The 22,649-nt window shown below is 37.1% G+C and overlaps 1 protein-coding gene across 3 annotated transcripts in view; it reads right to left on the bottom strand.

The window, feature by feature from the left end:
• Positions 1–11,007, bottom strand: part of LOC145992194 (synaptic vesicle 2-related protein) — a 39,205-nt gene extending 28,198 nt beyond the window's left edge. For 2 of the 3 annotated variants that reach the window (XR_014442136.1, XM_083128516.1), the window contains exons 1-5: positions 10,429–10,696; positions 7,657–7,862; positions 6,250–6,434; positions 2,822–2,893; positions 1,110–1,234 (exon numbers count right to left, since the gene is read on the bottom strand). Coding sequence is in view for 2 of the 3 variants with exons in the window: in XM_083128516.1 (XP_082984642.1) it covers positions 1,110–1,234; positions 2,822–2,893; positions 6,250–6,434; positions 7,657–7,862; positions 10,429–10,472 (632 nt within the window). In the remaining variant the exon portion in view is untranslated. Of the gene's footprint in view, positions 1–1,109; positions 1,235–2,821; positions 2,894–6,249; positions 6,435–7,656; positions 7,863–10,428; positions 10,697–10,773 lie in introns of those variants that run through there. The other variant, XM_083128517.1, reaches the window with a different exon arrangement.
• Between the last annotated feature and the right edge of the window lie 11,642 nt (positions 11,008–22,649).

The raw sequence follows: 22,649 nt of genomic DNA, 5'->3' as shown, positions 1-22,649 counted from the left end.
ACTCACGAGGTGTCTATTTTGACTAAACGTTATTGTAAACTACCAGTCCACAATGTCTTGTCTTTCATTTCTCATTAGTCACCTTTCCCACTGGACAGACTGTATGTATGTATGTCATGTAATGAAATAGCATGGAGAGAATGGTTATCACTAAGACTCACAGAGAATACAGCTCTTGGTTTTTTGGGATAAATTTTGTAACTATTTTTTTTAATCTTGTACACAATTCTTCCTCTTCTTTTCGAGACTATTTTTTGGAATGACAATAATTTTATATGAAATACTCTGTAACACAATGTACTGAAATTAACACATTCATGATATATATTCATTAAATATTTAATAATAAATATCTCAAACATCTTTTGCATTAGAATCCTTCTCGTCTCTGAGAATCGAATGGTGGTATTGTAAGTGCTTCAGTACCACACCCTCCCACAACTACATGCGACAGACCTAAGTGTAAGATCTGCCCAATTTTATTTGCTTAACCACTGTTCAGATTCACACTTCTGCAGGCAAATTCATTCTCCACTCTAAGGCACCACTACTCCTCTAACATTATATACATTCTCATTTGTGTTGGTTTTTATTTAGGTAAAACCTCAACAATCACCAGTGTTGAGCGATATATCACCCAGACGATATATCGCAATATCGGAAAAATATCAACTAGACGATATATCATCACAATATTTTGGCGATACATATCGTGTCAGCGATATGTTGTCATGATATTTGGTTATATATATCATGTTGGCAATATATTCACGATATTTTAGTGATATATATTGTGTCAGTGATATATATCGTGGAGACGATATATTGCCGATATCATGATCCGGAAAAAATATTGTATTGTCTGTGATGATATTTTCTTGACGATATATCAAATTTCCGATATAGTCCATCCCTAACAATCACTGTTCATCCACCCAAAACTCAGATTTCACCGTTTCACAGGGGCAACCAGAACAGAGACTGTGCCACCAATTTCTGAGACGAACAATATATATCAGTTATATTACATTAAAAAGAATCAGAACACTATACAATCTAAAAATGTTAGCCAAAAAGGAAAGTTAACTCCACATATGTGGCACACTTACGACTGAGGAACACATCCGATCGCAAAGCCCACCAATCCTCTTAAGAAGATGATCCATATGTAGTTCGGGGCAAAAGAGCTCATGAGCCCGTAATAGGATAACAGCACAGCACAAATTGTTAAAGCCTAAATAAAGAGAAGGGATAAAATAGCAGTTAGCAAAGTGGATTCAAGCTGCGAAAAACTAAATATGTTAAACTACAGCAAACATTCACATAAGATGCCAGGAGTATACCCATACTAATCTTGAAATACAATAGAAGGGTTCCCAAACTTTTTCGTTTCACGGCGCCCCTAGTGTTTCAACATTTTTTCGCTGCACCCAAGTCAGAACGTAGACCTATCTAACACGTGCAAAGCTCAGTTAGTGTGGTTAGGTTGCTGGCCTTAAGTTAAAAAATAAACACATATTTCAAATTCAGAAACATTTTACACATAAAAAGTACAAAATAAGCACACACATTGGTATAAATGTCATTTCAGTGAAAATATTAGAACATTTCGCGATGTCCCTGTAAGCCATCCACCAAGGCACACACTTTTGGAACCACCGAATTATTAAGTTAAATAGCCTTAATGCAACTACCAATTTCTTGGTGAGAGCATTTAGTTATTTATTACAGTACGATGGGACAGATTAATCGGTATCGGTCAATATACACGTATCAGTGTATCGATTTATTGGTAAAATTACCGATTATTTTACCGATCAAATATATCTATAAATATATTATAATTTAGAGCAAAATTCTGCCATTTTGTTGTACCTTTTATGGATAGTCTCCATGCCCTACTTTTTGAAAAAGTAAATGTCTAAATATTAGGGATGGGACCGATTAATCGTACTCTATCGTTATATAGGCGTATCGGTAAAATTACAGATTATTTTACCAATCCGATATATCGATACATATCTGATAATTTAGTGCAGAATTCTGTCACTTGTTTTTTATGGATAATCTCCATGCCCTACTTTCTAAAAAAGTAAATGTCTAAATATGCAATTTCTTTTTCACTGCAGTCACCTTGAAACACACATTTATTAAGGAGGTCAATGAACCTTTCAGGTTCTTCAAGGACCATTTCTAATTTTATATCGGATCGGTAGAATATCGGTTACCTTTATCGGTAAATTTTATATCAGCACTTTATCTGTATCGGCCAAAATTTCAAATTTCAAATCCCTACTAAATATGCAACTTCTTTTGCATCGCAGTCACCTGGAAACACATTTAATAAGGAGGTGACTGAATTAAATCACTATATTATTATAACATAATTTAAAATGTCTACTAATTATGACATTATGAAAAATAGAAACAATACAAAGCAGAAGATCAAAAGAAGTCTCAAAAGAGATAAGCATTATTCAATGCTCTTCGAAAAAAATCAATAAAGGGAAATTATGTATCAACTATACAGAGTAAAAGAAAACCTACATACTCTTGGAAGTACTTAATTTATTATTTACCAGAGAATATAAACACAAACATGTCTACCATTATTACAATGAGTATGGAGTCTCTGTAGATTTTATCTTTCTACAGTTTAAAGCACCATAAACATGAATTATAGTGATTGGTGTATAACCTTAATATCTATTTTTATAATGACCAGTGTGGAGCAATTACATAATGTCATTTACTAATAAAACTTGGTAATTAAATTAATTTTGCTACATTTTGTATTAAAATATGCACAAATTACTTTTACCTTTTTCCTTCCATATTTATCACTTAGGTTTCCCCAAAATGCTGAACTTAACATCATTCCCAAAAATACAATCTGCAAAAAAATAATAATAATAATAAAAAATTATGATACATATAAAACAATAATCAATGGCAGAAAAAAATTTGGAAAAAGAGATACCAGTATAGAAATGTACTAAAAGAGAACCACAGGTGACCGACCACCTTGCAAATATATAACATAAATGTTTCACTAATACTGTTTACATCTATATAATATGCAGCCAATACGCAAATGGCAAGATCATGGGAATTGTGTTCACCTATCGTAGGTAATTCATCACAATGAGTTCACGTTTCATTTTTCTGTGCATTTTTTGTTCACAATCGATTTCGCCAACTGTCTGATGAAGCCACCAGACAGGTGGCGAAATTGATCGAGAACAAAAAGTGCGCAGAAAAATTAAATGTGAACTCATTAGAATGAATTATCTATCCCCACATAACTGTGAAGCAGATATCTTTAGATATCATGGGTGTGTGCATTTCTACTTCAACATAGATTACAACGTGGAAGATATGCCCCAACCTTGTTCAAAATACAACCCTGGCTTGAAAATTGCATCTCTCACTGCCTTTTCAGCATATGCTAAATGCACACGAAACAACCTGTGCAGAGAAAGATATTCAGTCTAAAGCACAATAATATGAAGCTACAATACTGATGCTTACATGTGCATGAGGACTTTCAACAACACAGTGTTACCGCATGAGGACTTTCAACAACACAGTGTTACCATTTTTACTTAAAATTTTCAACACTTATATGTGTAACGTATACGTTTTATGCATTCTCAGAATAGTTAAATAAATGTTATGTGTTTTTCAAACTGACTGAAATTGCCTGCGTTACCATGGTGTTCATCATGTGAAGTTTGTTTATGATTGATTTGCTTTATTTTACTTCGCTTATTGTGCCACTCTTGGCTAATTTGCAAAGATGGGGGATGAGTGATGAAATTGATGAATAGACACTTCACAAACATCCATGCCCAGGCTGGGATTCGAACCCAGGACCTCAGGCGTCATAGTGTGATGTGCTAACCACTCCACCATGGGGGGCGTCGAACTTTGAATTATGTGTAAAAAGTATGTTCCTTGTGTGGTATAACATTTTTTATATTGCCTAATCTATGTTTCTACACTACACAGAAGAAACATTGTTTATTATGTACAAATCAAAGTTGACAAAAGTACATAAAATTTATCTGCCCACTGTCTGGGCAAATAGGTTTACTGCAACTGGACCTATAATTTAAAACTGGGTTGTGGAAGGTCCAGGAATTGAAAGTAAATTCTATTCTAGTCCGGGAGAGAAATTCAGCAAGCATAAATGGGTTCTGAACCATAAAGAACTTTATTTATCTGTAAAGTATTTCAGTTCTGCCCGGAACTTTTTTTCCCAGATCAAAAAACCCAATAGAACTCATTAGAATTTATGTATTCCTGGACTCTACCAACGCTGATCTAAATTGAGATCCAGAGTACTGACATGCCATCCACTGGAAATACAATTGGATGGACTTCCAAGGTTACAGCACTGTGCTTTATGCCATCAAGGACACCCAGTTAGAAACTGAGTTAGTATAATCCACTGTGGCTGTGAATGTACAGGAATATTTCCCTCAGCAAATATGGTTGTGAGAAGTGATAGTAGGATATTTATTGAAGAGTGATACCGAGTGAAATCTGCAAAAACTCTACTTATCCACCTCTCCACAATGATTAATGACCCGATACTCAGCGGTATGCAGCTTTGCCATTGTATGATCAGGTTGTTGATCAGTGTGGAGGAGGATAAGTAGAGCTTTTCCAGATTTCGCTCAGTATCAATCTTCATTATATAGCATTCACACACACACATATTTTTATCAAATCCTTTTATTTAACCTTTCCTGTCCGTAACTCGGACCTGGTCTGATATTGATATTTTTATATTCCACTCAGTGGCATGGTGTGACTTTTTCAAGAGTGTTACCGGCCATCAGTACGACAATTATGTCTGCTAGACGTTATCACCCCCCCCCCCCCCCGTTGATTTAGCCACAAACACTCCTAGAAAGAACTACATACAACTCATGAGGCAGTTTACACGAAAATCTAATTAACAGTGGTAGACCCTTGTCAATTCTTCATCTGTCTCTGTTTCTTTGCAATGAGGTGCGAAGGGGAAGAAGAAGAACCACACTTTTCTCGGGTCAGTTTGATGTTTGTGTGGTGAGCACTGAGCTCATTAGACAGACCTCCACTCCTTTGTGGAAGGGAAGCGCAGCTGTAAGTACTACTGTTGTTGCCAACTTAGTATTTTGGAGCAAGGTTTGTCCAAATCACGAATCACACCAAGGAACTATATTTTCGTCTATTACCTAACTGGTCTTAGTTGTAGTTCAATCCCCTTGGCTTTGTAGTCTACCTCTAGTTGCTTCACAGAAATAGTATTCTTATTTTAGGCGGTATTTAGCTCTTTTCTGCCAATCCAATGTGACAACACTGGTTGATTCAATAGGTCTGAACGGCAACAGGGCCCCTTACCAGGCATATGAATAACCCCAAAAAGTCCTTCCCCGCTCTTTCCTTGCATTGGCACCCTCTTCTCCCTTGTTGCCTCTTCAGGGTAGTGGAACGGCCTCCCTCTTCTCTTCTGTCGGCTGCAGAAAAGATGTCCTAGGCAATATCTACTCGACGGCAATGGTGTTCATTAACGTATTTAACAATGCTGTCATTTTATTGAAACAACTTTTTAATTCCTTACGTTTTGTTGTTACCTGTGGTAAAACCGGCTCTGATTCCACTTGTAAGTCGGATCGCACCTGACATCAAAACCAATGTGTCTAAAGCTTGTTTTTCGGACACTTGGTAGTCTCTATCAGTACCCATTGAAACTAAAATCACATTTGGCAGCATTTGATATCATCACAAGCTATGTGAGTACTGTTTTAGTTACTTTTCTATTGTTGCTTTGATCTAATTGTTGTGACAAAAGGGGACTGTGCTGGCCAACGGGAAGAGACACTATTTTTTGTAAAAGATACCATACAAAATATATTAAAGGTAAATGAAACTATATAGAATAATGATACATTGAGGATAAAGTGTATTCTTATTTATCTGAACTCTATACTCACCAAGAATTTTAAGTTAAGACCTGTAAACCACAAAAAAAGATGGATAATCAATCAATTAAGACTTCAAAAATTCCAAATTTATCGCAAATTTATTAAGCTGTTTTATGCAGATTTCATGCTTAGGCAGGTAAAGGTTTGTAGGATGAAAGTTTTAGTGTTGTAAGTCATTAAAATTTGTAACAACAGAAATTCATATTACAGTCTGCATTCTGCACTAAAAATCACACAAACTATTAACAATGTAAGAACACTGAAATGTACATACTGTCGTTGTGAGCGCCTGCTGGTATCTCGATATGTGCCATTCGCAATGCAACGCTGGAGAGAGTATACTTAGAATGGTCATCTCCATGCTGTCCGCCATCCAACACAGGCCAGTGAACAATGACAGCTTGACTTGGAACTTTCCAAAGCCAAAGGCATTCACAGCCTGGGTCACTGTGTATGTATCTGCAACATAAATGCATAAATTTACAGAATTTGCGACAACTTTTGAGTTGGTTTTGCAAGTAATGTTCATTCCCATTAAAATAATCCAAGTTACAGTTCATAGCGGCAAGAATTTACAATACCGGACCCTTCTGTAATTTCTATGCTACTGCTTATACTCACGAAATAATTAGTTGCGATGATTTATCTGAGGTTAGAATGTTGGGGTGAGGTGTAGAAATTGTTCATTAATATGTAGAATTTGTAAAATAAGCTTCTCTATTCTCGCAATGATTCTCCGTATATAAGTATGGGAACCATATTTGTTGATATGAACAATTGACGTTCGCAATTAGTTACGCTGTCTACAGCATTGCCACACTGTTTATTTCATACTAGGAGAGCATGGATTTTGTAAGAATGGCGGAAGAGAACAGTAAAAAAGTTGTTGATTACTGGTAAGTTTGGCAACAATGCATCAATAGTAAAATTTCAGGATATGAAAATGGCGTCTTCCATGAAGAACATTTGCCGTTAAAGTGCTACAAAAATAAGATGTTTTATCGGTTCGTTATCATAATTAGCGTAAAACCATTCACGGATAGCCCCACTGACCATTCTTGGTAAGGTTAGGTTAGGCAAACATAGTTAAAATTTGGGGTCGTAAAACCATGTCGGGTAGCTCCACAAAACATTGACGGATAGCCCCACGAACCATTCACGGTAAGGTTAGGTTAGGTTAGGCAAGCATAGTTAAAATTTGGGGTCGTAGTAATGTCAGGAATGTATATTTCGTTTTTCAAGTATTGGAAACACAAAATCTTCCGGTAAATAATGAGCAATAGTGCATGTATGTTCCGATCACAGACCACTCAATTATGCTTATTTTGCAATTTCTACATGTGACCCGCAAATTTTAACTTCAAATTTGTTATTAGGAGGCCTCAATTAGTGAGTATGCAAAATATTACAAAAATCGGGGAGGGGTCCGGTATTGTAAATTCGCTACTTATGTTATTTAACTGGAATAACATAAGTTTAAAAATACAGTTCTCAAAGTATTTTAGTGTCAGCAGCTGTAATCTTCAGTTTGGAATAAATAAATTTATGTATATTTAAAAGTTACTGCCCCACTAAATTGTGTAGTAAATTACTGCCTGTAAAATAACTCAATTACAACAATGCTACAAGCTTTCGAAACATAAACACACACACACACACAGAGAGGCATAAAGATTCATACCATCTGGCACAACAGACACTGTTGTCATCTCAATTTCATGTCCTGGATCGGGTATGTCTTCGTTGAGATCTTCGTCCAATATTCCATTTCTCAGAGAGTCCATTGCTTGTGCAGAATCAGATCTTCCATCAAGATCTTCATAACTGTTCGAAGATTGACTTCGAACAGTTCGTTTAATTGTGGACAACATGTTTGATTCACTTTTCCTGTTTGAGAGCAGAGATTGTAAAAATGAGACATATACTCACATTAAGACAATATGCAATAATTAAAGTTTGTGACACATAACTTCAAACAATTTCACTTTATGCTTTACTGTAATCATCACTAAATCTGCATTAAAAATAACTTACCATTCTTACATATGCACATTCATGCACACATCTGATGTGTACAGGCAATTTAAATATTGATGTAAACAATATATTTCGGTAAGAATTTACAATATAGAGAAAGTCTCCAATTTTGTTAATTTTCGGTATACTAACTAATTTTGGCCTCCTAATCACGAATCTGTTGTTAAAAACCAGGGGTCACGTCTGGAAATTGTATATTATGATGAAAAATTGTTTGTTAGCGCCAAAAACCATCCACGAGTAGCCCCACAAACCATTGACGTTAGCCCCAAAAACCATCCACAGGTAGCCCCACAAACCATTGACGTTAGCCCCAAAAACCATCCATGGGTAGCCCCACAAACCATTGACGTTAGCCCCAAAAACCATCCACGGGTACCCCACAAACCATTGATGTTAGCCCCAAAAACCATCCACAGGTAGCCCCACAAACCATTGACGTTAGCCCCAAAAACCATCCTCGGGTAGCCCCACGAACCATTCACACGAGGTTAGGTTAGGTTAGGTTCCATTAGCACTCATTGCACCCCTAAATTCATCGAAAAAATAGGGATCATACTAGAATTGAACATCATAAATCATTTTCTTGTAAAACAACGGCGTGGTTGGACACAATGACAGGAGATTACATTTTTGTTCATAAAACTACACATATACACCTATATATATAAATCAATCGGGTTTTTTTCAAATTTTCAGACGTGACCCCCAGTTTTTTTCAACAGATTCGTGATTAGGAGGTCAAAATTAGTTAGTATACCGAAAATTAACAAAATTGGAGACTTTCTCTATATTGTAAATTCGCTCCTAGATTTCTTCCACCATTTTATAATTATCAGTACTGGTGCGATCTCGCACAAACACTTTTCACTCGTTTCTTTCGTCACTTTTAACATTCACTCTTACCAATTATGCATTGCGAAAGGTTCTTGAAGGTGAGATTTTGCTCTTGTTAAGAAAATAACAGTAATTGTCTGTTATATCGGAGACACATTTCTATCGAATATTTTCAGTTTTAAATGGTTCGCACTTACCAATTGTGTATTGTGGAACATAGTTGAAGGTGCCATTATGCTTTTTACACAAAAATAACTTCGATTTTTCACATTACGAGTAATTCTTTTGGGTCCTTTCTTCCGTTGCGGAACATAGAATATTTCGCGCACAGCTGAGGATCATCACGCGTCGTGCTTGTGTTTTGTCGATTTGGAGTGGGCATGCAGTGTTGCAACCTTCTTAACCAAAAAATACCTACTTTCGTGTTCATTATGTCATCACAAACCATTGACGGATAGCTCCAAAAACCATTCCCGATAGCCCCGAAAACCATTCACGATAGCCCCAAAAACCATTCACGTTAGCCCCACGAACAATTTCCGGCAAGGTTAGGTTAGGTTGGGTTAGGTAAGCATAGTTAAAAAAATAAAAATAAAAAAAAATTCTGGTAAAAAAAAGGCACGTTTGGAAACACTTCTTCCTCTCGCGAGACCGCGTGACTTTCGACACTCGCGCCATCTGCAGGTTCATAATGGAAACAACGGCAAAATGTTGTAGCTTCGCACAAAAGGCTACTTTATTACATCAAAAGTGCTTATTTTCTGTTGTGCAGAATTCCATAGTGACAAAATACCTCCACGAAGTTTCATAAATGCAACAGAAACTCATTTTCGTAAGTAGTTTCTCCTGTAAATTTGAAGAAAAATGTCTCCGATATAACAGACATTTACCAAAATAACTTCAATTTATCACATAAACAGTAATTATTGTTCTTGCTTTCTTCGCTTGCGTACACAAGATGGTGGCCACATCTTGAGTAGCATGGTGAATCATCAGTGGGTATGCAATGTTTCCAACGTTCTTAATCGAAAAATAATATTTACTGCAGTTTCTTCTGTAAAAATAAAGAAATCCGTTCGGCGGAGATCGCACTGTTACCAAAATTAAATCTGACTTATGGATGAGACCTTCCCACATATTGATGTAAATTTGCAAGTTTTGTGCATACATAAAAAATGTGTAAAGGACTACTATTCTTTAGGAAAATTGATTTTTTCTAGCATTTAAGATTATGTGATATATTGCCTTCTTTTGCATCATGGCTCTACATCTTAATACTCATTATTTCATTTGCCAAAATTTTAGTGTTTATAATTGTTTTAGTATTTAATCAGCAACAAACATGAATTGAAACATTTAGGCAAAGCTGAATATTAAAAACAGGTCTAAAATATTTTCCAAACTCTGTCCATGGTTAGATTGCCTGGGGACAAAAAAAAAGGACATCCATGTAAGCTTACACAGTCTGACCTTGGGCAAACATAGAATCTATAACATGCCACTCACTTAAAATTATTTTTGAAATACAAACCTTGTTTGTTGGAGTATACTTTATCAAGATATAAATTGGTTTACTTACACAATTTTCGATGATAATAAGTGATATACCGTGACTGTTAACATATCTAACAAGTATAATCTATAATCGGTCAATACATATTTTCTATACACTTATTGAATGTTTCTTGGCAGTTTTTCGATGGCAAAAATGCATTTTACACATCAATAAGAATTTAATATCCACATGGACTCATAATGCAACTCAATACAGGACCAAAATGCTAATGACATTGTCATGACAACTGTTAAAGAGGTTTCATTGAATTATAAGATTACATCAATTGAACATTTGCTTGCATTAATTTGAACTCATAAGCACGGCGAATGACACGACGTAGCGGAAGTACATTTTACGCACACTTACAGACAATAATTCCCCAAAGTTCACTGTCCACAGGTGGATGACGTTTGTACAGAAAATAAATATTTAGATGCTCGTCAAGGTTCCCACACATTTTTCTTGGCAATTTTCATTGACACCTGTAACAAACTATATCATTTCCTCAATACTGTTCCTACTTGTGGCAAATTTAATACAAACGTATTCTGTTTTCGCTCTGTGCTGTCAATATTTACTTCCCGAGCCGACTTCCGATAAAAACGCACAACGATAATGAAAACGACTAGTTGAACTCGAATCGTTCCAATCGAATTTGATTTTGGCAAAGACCTTCATATTAGAGTTTCGTAAAAGCGGCCACTTCTCCACTCCCTATCTCTTGAATATTTTTGGTCAAGCGTGCCAAGCGGAGGTCATAATAATAATAATAATCATAATAAATAATACGATGGTCATGGCTTGTTTTCGGCTAGTCCGTCTACAGTGGCGTACCCAGGATTTTCAATAGGGAGGTAGGTATACGTATACTTTTTTTATAAAGGAATACCGGGCCAAACGAAGTTTATGACCCGCACCAGCTCTCTTTGGCACGCCACTTTTAGTCCAGTATTTTTCCATACCATTATTTAATATTATCAGTGACGAAGCGTGACATTTTTACGTAGTCATCGCAAGACTTGTCAAACGTCAGGTTTGATCTATCTAACCTGGAACATAGAGGAGTTAGGGAGTAGAGGATTACCCCACATTTAAACCTCGCTGCGCTTTGAAATTGCATTTCCATCGGTGGCCAGTAGATGGCGCGGCCGTCTTCTTTTGCTGTTTCCAGCACAAATTGGGGGGAGAGCTCTTTCGGTGACAGTCACGTGGGTTTCAAACGTCCTTATTGGTCAGATCTCTTGTATCCCAGCAAGGCTGTTACCAATGGCAAGGGCTTTCTTTTTCGCTGGTTCCCTTCCAAGCACCGCTGTTAGGGGTGGGGTGAAGAGATGGGATGGGTGATGCGTTTCCGCCACCGCAAAGTTCTTCGGAATCTTTTACTCGAAAGTAAGGTTGCCTTTCCTATGCAATTAACAGATTCTTTGAGTGTTTATTTGAAGGCGAAATTGGGAATGTAAAATGTAGGCATTTTCAACTGGCGCCTGAATTTTCAAATTCAGTTCTCAAAAAACTTTTTTTTAAAAATATTTCAACTTCGCTTGTGGAAATTTCCATTACCACTTTCGAAATAACGAGTACAGTGTGTGGGCCTCCCCGATGGCTCAGTGGTAGCGTCGTCGCCTTGTAATCAAGGGGTTCCGGGTTCGATACTCGGTGGAGCTACAAGTGGTTCGGATCCCACTTTAAACTATAGGTCTAGTCCCGATTGGCCTGAGCAAAAAGAAAAAAATAATAGCTCATAACTGAAGTACAAACGGGGGGCGGCGAATTCCATGCACCGGCGCAACAATCATTTCTTGACTGCAACAATCTTTACTCGACCTCGCCGCACAAGAAATGAAAATGAACTGAATAGCGTGAAATTCAAATAATTTTTGTTTCACTTTGCTCGAAATAAAATCGTTTCTTTAAGATAGGGTGACCATTCGTCTCGTTTTGACCGGGAGAGTCCCGTTTCATAGGCGTGTCCCAGTTGTCCCGTCGATATTATACAAGAAACACTATTTGTCCCGTTTTTTAAAAGTCTAGGAATTAGCTTGAAAACCAAGTCTAAATTTGAGAGATTCTTAAAAAGAATGACTTTCTGTGTCTTGGCGGAAATTCAAATGTCAAATCCCGCGTTTTGTGTTAGATATTAATATGTGATGAAACTTTTTCGGGGAGCTTTATTAACGGTTAGTAAAGAATAAAGTTGTTCTCAAGAAGATTGGTCCTTCTGCAAAATACTTCTGGCATAGTAGTCATACCCAGATTATAAAAATTAATAGCTCTTGACAACGAGAGATCATATTTTACATAGATATTGTTCATGATGTATCATTTATGTGATCCATACTATAATAAATAATAAAAAAGGTAAAGTGCTCCCCTGTGCTTTGCACCACGCCATGAAGGCGTATCTCGGCCGAAGCCTGGAGTGATGTGATCAGCACCACGCCCCTGGCAGCATTTACCTCCCAGAGTTTCCTCCAGGTATCCACTTTATACAACACTGGGCGAGCGCCGGAGCCGCATAAGCAGGTGGAAAAAGTCCCGGTTCTCTCAGCCGGGGATCGAACCCGGGCCTCTCGCATGGTAGTCAGACGCCATACCGACTTTTTTATATATAAAATAAATAAATATCCCTATTCGGTGGTATCCCCCGTCATTCACACACATTTTCTCAACATTCGTACATATCAGTTTTTCTCTATATTCTCGGTTTTCTAAATTTACGGACAACACAAACATCCAAGTCCTAGCCGGGATTCGAACTCGGGACCACTATGCTAACCACTCCTCCACGGAGGCCGACCACCGACTGAGCTACAGCGGTTACTATAAATAATAATAATAATACGTTAATGACAATAATTTTATAGCTAATTAGGCCTAACCAATTTTTCAGGAGGGAGTAAAGTGACCTTTGGGTCAAAATATTATGGTCACCCTACTTTAAGAGCAACATCAAATCGTACTTGACCATGTTTTTATGTTTAAATTTTTGCAGCTTTTAAAAATTAAGATGTACTATTGATGAAATCCTACGAGCAATATTTGTATTTTCCTCTTCCACTACAAATTTTTAATTCAGCATGCTCCAAAAAACTTGTAAAATTATTGCTTTTTTATTTTATGTTTTTTTTTTTTTTTTTTTTTTTAAGAGTGACAATTGTCAATTCAACCTGTATGTGGAGTGAGTTGACGATATGTTCGGGGTCAGTTGACAATACTTGTAATTCTACCTTTGAAATGGTTTGGAATATTTTATTTCAAACAATATACTGCCTTAAAATTACAGATTACAAAAATGTGATTTAATGAACAGCATAATATGTAACATAAATGTTCCAAACCAGGGTGCGGAATCCCGGGGGGACGGGGGAATTCCTCCCACCAACGATCTTGTCTTGAAATTCCCCCCTCCCCCCACAAAAATTCTTCCAAGGGGGGAAGAGTTTTTGTTTTAACAACAAATATAAACAATTAGCTTGAGATTCGAATATACATGACTGGAATAATATCGAGAACATACAAAAAGAACTGACAACAAAGAGCCTCACCTCTAAGGACCCTAAACCCAGCAATCCCCAGAACACAGAAATTAGACCGACTTGTTACTTCTTCTCCATTTCTCATCGTCTTTCGTTAGCAACCACGAAGTACATAGATATATTAATAAAACACGTAATAGCATTTATATGTGAATTTTATACTTGAAACTATTATCACCTTAATATATCTTATTTTTTATCCCTCCTCCCTTATGCACATCATTGTTCATCTATTTGCAATTATACATTTTGAATGAAAGACAGTCGATATAATATATTGTATATATTATAAAATAATTTGAGACATTTAATGACATTATATATATAAATATGGGTCGGGTTATTCATTCCATGTCAAATCAGGCAGGAGTTGACCCTCATAGTCACGATGTTGATGATATTTCGGACACAGCTTTGCTTTGCTCCAAAACCTGTGAAAGGATTTTGCTGAAATATGATTATTACGAATTATATGAGGGTTGTTCAAAATGTCAGTTTTGAGCATCATGCTCTTTTCAATTAAGTATATCTCGGGAACGAACAAAGATACAGAAGCGTTCTTGAGCTCGTTGTAAAGGGGAAAAACGGTTGCATATTATGAGATGATAAAATGTTGAAACTTTGTAAAATTTGAACACACTGTTCAAATGTTCAAATTTTAAGTTTGAACAGCTCAAAACATCCCCCCATCGATTTTTCTCATTTTTGAATATTTTTAACTTCCATCCTTCCTCTTCATACTAATAAAGTTTTATCGAGGTTTTTTTTTATATAAGAGAGAAAAATGAATTTGAAATTTGTCCTGCATCAGCAATGAACTGAGCTATAATGAGACTTTTCATTTGTGTCGCGCTAGAGGATATACATACGTACTGTTCAGGGACAGATGATATTCCTCTTGATAATTGCCTTTATTTTGTGCTGTTATTGCTCATTTATACGTTACTGTTTTCATATTTTTAGCCGCGTTCATGGAGACGAGATGTGGGAGTGTTGTGAAAACTTCTGTGTTAGCCAAAAAAAAAAAAAGTTGAAAACGACGAATGTTGGGAATGATTCCGTAAAAGATGGATTTTGGTCAGTTGTTAGACCTCTACTAGAAGAAAAAAATCTCAAAAGTTCACGTCCTTCTCCCCTGTGCTTCCCCTCAAGCATCGGATTCACAGACTCTTAGTTACTGGCTTATATCTAAGCAGTTATTTTTCTATTAAACTTTTGATCCTCATTAGATAGACTGAAGAAAAGGTAATGTTTCGTTGTTCAATAATGCGTAACGATCTGTAGGATTTTATGTTTTGGTAATGAACGATACCCCCATAAGATTGGATCACATATAAAGACGAATTCAAAGGAATTATTTTCCGGAGAGGGGCATCGTAACGATCTGTAGAATCTTTTAAATGTAACGTACAACGAACTCTAAAATCCCAGACATTTAGCCATCACTTTCCAAATCAGGAAATTGCTAGAACCATCTAAGGAATGAATGTCTTGTCAGACATTGCCGAGCTTCCTTGATCGCCGTCGTTGCAAACAGGTGTAAACGATCGCAATCAAGGAAGAGTCTACAGATAACTGAGTCGGCATTACTGAGTAAATTCGATTGGAATAAATGTCTGGGAGGAGAGAGGTCAGTGGTCAGTTCTAAGTCAGTCAATCGAGGAGCGAGTACGAGGATTACGAAGAGAGATAAGAGGACGCCTTGGGAAGACCGTGTCGAGACGAGTCGCAAGTCAGACTCTTTGTATAGTCTCGAGCGTAACCTCTCATCACATATCTTCAGCTGTAGTGCAGAGACAAGTATACCCTTTCCAATAAGCCATGTTGATCCAGTCTTTGGGGGTTTAAAACTCAAGTGGTGCGTCTTGCCACACGTAGGGTTACCAGACGTCCAGTTTTTCCCGGACATGTCCTACATTTTAGCCTTAAGTCCAGCGTCCGGGAGGAATTTGAAAAATATCATAAAAGTCCTACATTTTGAACGTCACAAAATATTAATTAGGAAAATAGGTAACGGAAAGAAATCATGCTAGTTACAAGTCTATGGACTACGCTTCCAAACTCAATAGTGAAATTTATTTTGCTTCAGTCATTGATGTCCGTGTGCACGAACGAAGATCAAATTTTAAACTCGGATCGGGAAAGGATCACTGGAAAATTCCATTGCACGAAGACGGTTCAACACTTGTTTACCTTCTGATCGGCCATTCGCGACCGTTTTGGTGTGTGATCCTGGTTCACGATACTGACGCTTCGACTGCAGGCAGTTGTTTTTTAATATAAAAAGAGCGGAAAGTGATATCGAGGGCGTGCAAACGCTAGAGATGTTGGATGTACAATGCTGATAATTCGAGAACTATGTAAACTAAAAACTGCTAAAATAATAATAATAATTTGTGGTTCTGTGGTGCAAAGTTGTAATATTTATAAATACTGTACTTTCTATCCCAGAACACAAAACATATATAAATGTCATATATTACGTGCAAGGTAAATTAGAACACAGCAATGTTTACGATATTGCTACATGGTGTTGGAAATATGATTGTATAAATTTACGAAAATACATGTTACTGGCTATTTACACGACACGACAATATAAATATATAAGAATTAAGAAATGAAAAATTCAAATAGTTACCACAGTACAGTAATAATAGAAATAATAATAATAATAATATATCTTTATTGCGGGCGAGGTTCAGCGTACACTGTTCTCTCAAAATCGAATGTATTTCGTAAGGCATTAAAGTCCCGTAGAAGAAGGTTCCATGCTTTCTCCTCCTTTTGTGTTGTGCCGTCAGTTCTTTTTTAATATCATTATTTCTTTACACTCCACTACATCCTTGTACATATTGACAAGGTTGATTAGTACATCTCTCAAATTCAGAGAAGTTTGCAGCCCGAATTATCTTCTTCTCCTACATGTTGATACTTTACCACATCACATTACTCTATGGAGTTCTTGGTTGTAATTTGTGTTAGCCAACCAATCAGGTATAGCCTTACAAATTAATCTCGGATCAGTTGAACGGAATCTCCTGAACGTCGTTTTTCGTTGGTGCAATGCAAATCCTTAAACCAAGTTCATTTATTGTGGATTAAAATTGATCTCGTTCATCTGAACTTCGAAATAATCGGAGTTGGTGAACGCGGCCATGAGTCATTGCCCCCCCCCCCCCAAAAGTTTGTCCTGCTATTAAACAAACAGGAAAACGGAAGCACTTAATGAACAAAGTTTTGGGACCACTTTCTGATAACGTCACTGTTCAATGCCTGAGCAGAATTTCTTGCCTTAGGGTTTATACTGATGGAACAAGGTCTTGCCCATTCTGATTCAATATTCAATACAATTTGATTGTAAAGCAGGGGTATAGATAACAAAATTATTCATGGTGTCTGCCAGTCAAGAAAGTCATGGTAGTCAAGAAAAAGTAAATATATTAACAAGTAGGTCAAGAAGTCAATAAAAAGGCAATAAATTATTCTTGTGGTCAAGAAGTTTTGCTATCATAATGAATGATTGGTTGATTTAGTTTATTTTACTTCACTTTTTTCTGTCCCTTTGGCTAATCGCGAAGATGAGGATGAATGGTGGTAAGATAAGATGGATGAAGAGACAGTCACAAACATATAGGGACAACCGACACAAGCCCCACATGAGTAGACGCCAAAGCCTCGCTTATCTGCCAAACACAGTTCAGGTTCTTTAGTAGGGTTTTTCATTAAATAAATATTTATTTTCTTAATTACTAATTTTCAACTTTACCTAAGTAGCGGTCGAATAAATAGACATTAAGAAAAACGGAAAAAGGTATAGAAAAGTCCAGAAAAAGTCAAGAATTCTGGATGTGTTATTTTGGTAGACACCCTGGACACTACTCAAGATGAAACTTCTCGAACCATTTTTAATTACGGTAACTGCTGAATATTTGTTTGCCATTACAGGTCATAATTCAAATGTTGAGAGAGTACTTTCATTACCATCAGCACAACAGACTCACGAGAGAAATTATTTTTTCATGAAGTCTGTAAAATGTTTGTTTGGTACTGGTCCCTATAATTTCAAAGAGTTTGACTGTCCACTCTAACATAAATATAGTTTGGCTAAACCTGAAATTTTGATAAAGATTGTCTCCTCTGAGAAGTACCGCTTAAATCATGTAGTGAGAGGTGCATTGATTAGTATGATTGCAAGTTTTGAAATTTTGCATTTAAAAATTCATTAAGAATTAATTTTTTTAAAACTGAAAAGTGTCACTTTTCAACTACTTTCTAAAGTGTTCTATAGAAATATCTATCATTTATTGAGAATATTTTGTGTCCTACCTACATTTTGGATAGCATGTCCTACATTTCCCTTACAGCGATCTGCTAACCCTAGCCACACGTATGTGTTTAGTCAGTACTACTTGCACCTTACCATCAGGTTTGCCATGAACAGCGAGTATGCCAATAGTTGGGGTGATGAATGATGAATGAGCTACATTACCCGTAGTACTATCCCACGTGGTGATAGATGTGGGATATTCATTTATTTCAATTCGAAATAAATGAAAATTGGAAGGATAAACAATGATACGAATGTAAGTGGTTTTCACGTTATGTAAGAAATCATCTTTTAAAATAAAGACAAGTCTTGTCTTCCCCTGTAAAATAGAGACAAGTCTTCCTGTACTTTTAGAATTTTCTCGATTGTAACTATCAAATAAATTATGCGACAGAATATTATTTGGAATAAAAATTATAGCCTAATTTATAAGCGTTAAACTGATATAACTTTTAATGTATTTAATCAAAGAATCGCCATAAGATGTGTCTCCAAATAGAGGACTCGTACCCACCATCTTGATCACTGTCCAGCGGCTAAGTCCCTAATGATTGACGAATTGTTACACTTTTTGATAAAAGCAAGAGACTTGGTAGTATAATTGTTATGCCATTTAAGGAATTTTCAGTCGAGGAGCCAATCGCTATGTGCGTGCCGATGCCTCCCATGTTCAAAATAGTTCACCGTATTAGATTTATTTTGGTTTGATATTTCTCGGGAACGGTGACGCCTATGAATGTCTGGTTTTCTCAGAAGTGCTCCAAATAGTATAAACTTTCACACTAAATCAATAAATCTATTTTTAAAAAATAAACGATTATTTTGTGAAATACTCATTTTTAAAGTATTTTGTGAGAATAACTGCATATTGAAAATTTTGTTGATGGTTATGTTCTTACATTTTCAGTCATATAAATTAGAACTCATTCCAACATCTCGAATTGAGGTCTCAAGCAATAAAATTTTGTATAACTGTCATTTGTCCAGTAACTTTATAAATATAAAAATAGTATTTTAAGAGCAAATCATGCCCCTTGCCCGAGCGCGACCGTCTCCCCCTCCCTTTCCTAGAAAGACGAGTTTTCCCCGTTTATTTGTAAAAGAAGTAATCAATTCCACTCCTCCGTAACTATTGGACTTACGACCTTCATATTTTTATGGGACACTTTTTAAAGGTTTATTTCATAATCTATTCACTCAAATTCTCTGTAGCAATAATGATTTCATACTTGATTTTAATTACATTGAGTTTGGTAACAGCGTACAATTGCCTCACTAAATGGTCGGTCGGCTTCTCACTTTCCGATTCCGAGGGTAAACAAAACAGGTTTCGAGAATCGACGGGACCGAGCGGGCAGTGGTTTCTAGTGTTTCGCCCGATGGGAGGGATTGAGAGAGAGGGGAGGGGGAGTGAACTGCCTCCTCCAGAATAAATAGCCTCGGCCTTTTACTATAGCCATGGGCAGGGGCAGCGTGACAAAATTCGCAGCAGCTTCTATTCTCCACTTGCTTGTGTCCATAGGAACACAGAGCAGATGGTAGGTTGGTTACTCTATCCCAGTGGTTCTCAACCTTTTCAAGACCTCGGCCTAGTATTTTTTTATTTTATAGGACGATGCCCAATCCCAACAAATTTATTCGTAAATACTTTTCATTTTTTTTATAGTGTATACTAACAATTGGAAAGTGTGGTATAATCATAAAGACTGACAAATATAAATTTAAATGAGTTACCAATCACTGGACCAATGCAATATTATAGCATATAAGTTCCTCAAGCCATCATCATTAAATTAATTTCTGTTCATTATTATTGACAAACCCCTTTCTGATAAAAAATATATAATATTATTCCGTATAAAATTGATTGATTTTAATTGTGTAATTAAAACTGCCGGCCCCCGTGGCGGAGTGCTTAGCACATCGCGCTACGACGACAGGGGTCCTGGGCTCGAATTCCGGCCTGGGCATGGATGTTTGTGAGTGTCCATTTATCAATTTCATCATATCATTCCTCATCACCATCCTCGCAAATTAGACAAAAATGGCACAAAAAGCGAAGTAAAAGAAAGCAAATCAAATCAATAATTTTAATTAAAACTGTACTCACTATAGAAGTCAATTAAGCAGGAAGCCAGCAGAAGAATGACAGCTTATCGGCGAAACCCTGTCCTATCATATACACACAACAAATATGTACATGCGTAAAATATATAATTTAGTCAATAAACACTAGTTCAACACTAATACCAGGCTGTCCCAGAAGTCCTGCACCATCAGCACACTGAGCCCCAAGAGATGAAGTTTGCGAGGGTAGGTGGCGCCACCGGTGAAAGGCTGTTGGCAGGCATAGAGGACAGGTTCGTGGGATCAAGTGAAGGCACGCGCAGCATGTGTAGCGAGTGTTCCTTTGAAATTAAAGTGGGCACGATGCGTGAGGACCAAATTGCACTTCGTGCAGTGCTAGCTTTTTTTATGGAAAAAATGTCTAACAGCAAAAGCGGCAGCGGAGGAAATTTGTCGTGTGGAGAACGAAGAAGTGGTGAATCGATGGACAGCTTCCAGTTGGTTTAAAAAATTCGCTTCGGGTGATCTACGCCTCGCGGACAAGGCCCGCACGGGGTGACCTCAGATGGACATTAACGAGTCTCTGCAGGATGCTGTGCATGCTACACCACAATCCAGCACACGTGTTAGCCAGAGTGGTTGGGGCATCCAAATCGACAGTAAAACTTCGCTTGCATGACATGGATTACACCAATAAACAGTCTCGACAAAGTCCACACGAGCTGACAGAGGTGCAGGCCCAGCGCAGAGTTGCAATTTGCCAGACATTGCTACAAAACCCGCATGATCTTCGTTTTTGGAGGAGAATTGTGACAGGAGACGAGAAGTATGTGTTTCTGAAAACCCCGATACACGTAAACAGTGGGTGAAAAGAAGGCAGGAGGCCATCGCCCATGTGAAACAGGACAGATTTGGGAAAAAGCTCATGCTGAGTGTGTGGTGGAATATTGACGGGATTGTCCATTATGAGTTTGTTCCAGAAGACCATGCTGTAACAGGTGAAATGTATTCTGAACAATTACGCCGAGTGTATGCCATTCTGGACGGGAAATACCCGGCATTAACGAGGAGGAAGAGGTTACTGCTGCAAAATGACAATGCTCCCAGTCACCAGTCTCGAAGAGTGACCAACACACTAGCTGAGCTTGACGGATTTGAGTTGTTATCTCATCCCGCCTATAGTCTGGAAGTTGCACCATCGGATTACGGTTTGTTTCGCTCGCTCTCATTTCCTGTGTGGTCGGCACTTCAGTTCATATGATGAGGTAAATTCTGCCTGTCGTGAGGTTTTCAATTCTAAACCTGCCACCTGGTATCGCCATCAGATTGAACGGTTGTCGCAGAGGTGGGTGAAGGTAATTGAACATGGAGGCCTGTACTTTGCTGAATAAAGTCTGTCTTTGTTTCTGATATTCTGTGTTTCGTTTTCGTTCTAGTATGGTGCAGGTCTTCTGGAACAGCCTGGTATTTTATTTTGAATCTGCAAACTCGCTGAAAAAAATAGTTGGCTTATTTTATTACAACTGAGCTTCTTTTTTTGTAGGTTATTCTAGTGAAACTTTTGCTGCCGTTTTCTGTCCGTAAGTTTGTTAATTCAGGAATGAATTAAAGTGATATCCAAACGAAGACAGTCACAAAATTGCAGGTTTTTACCTTGGAACACTAAAACACTTCTATCTTCATTTAACTTCTTAGATTCCATTTTCTAATATTCCTGTGAAGAGCATGTTCCAATGTCACTTCGGGTTCGGGCCTATTATAATAATTAATGCACTGTTACAGAAATTGAATTACATGTTTAAGAGATGATAATTAACCTATCGTTAATGTCCAGGTTGAAGAGGTCCTCCATTTCTTCTCTTGGGATCTCGTCAAAGAAGGCGTCATTAGAAATATTATGCTTATTTCTGTGCTTAAGTCAGAAATTAGTTTTTAGATTATATTTAGTCCAGTCTTCACAGAATTGCTTCCACATAAAAAAAAAAAAACATCCACTGTGAAATGAGATTTGAAAAGCCTCAATTGCGTACAATTTATACGAATCCATGTTTGAAAGACAAATTGAACGACATCCAGACAGCGCAAATTTGTAATTTATATTTTCAACAGATAGTTTCTAATTTATATGATCAGCGATCAATATATGTCGTGGGATATACACTAATGAAATCTGTCCGAAAATCTTACTAATTCAAACATTAATAGAATTTTCAAGAAAACGTGTACATTACCCAGGGCGAAGTTCGAACCTGGAATCTTCGGCGGTGAGATTTTGAGTCGATAACTCAAATCATTTGGCCACTGAGGCT

This window comes from Lepisma saccharinum, chromosome 9 (assembly GCF_977018435.1).
Source record: "Lepisma saccharinum chromosome 9, izLepSacc3.1, whole genome shotgun sequence".
NCBI classification, from domain to species: Eukaryota; Metazoa; Arthropoda; class Insecta; order Zygentoma; family Lepismatidae; genus Lepisma; species Lepisma saccharinum.
The sequence above is the reverse complement of the archived record's forward strand: the minus strand, read 5'-3'. Positions and strand labels throughout refer to the sequence as shown.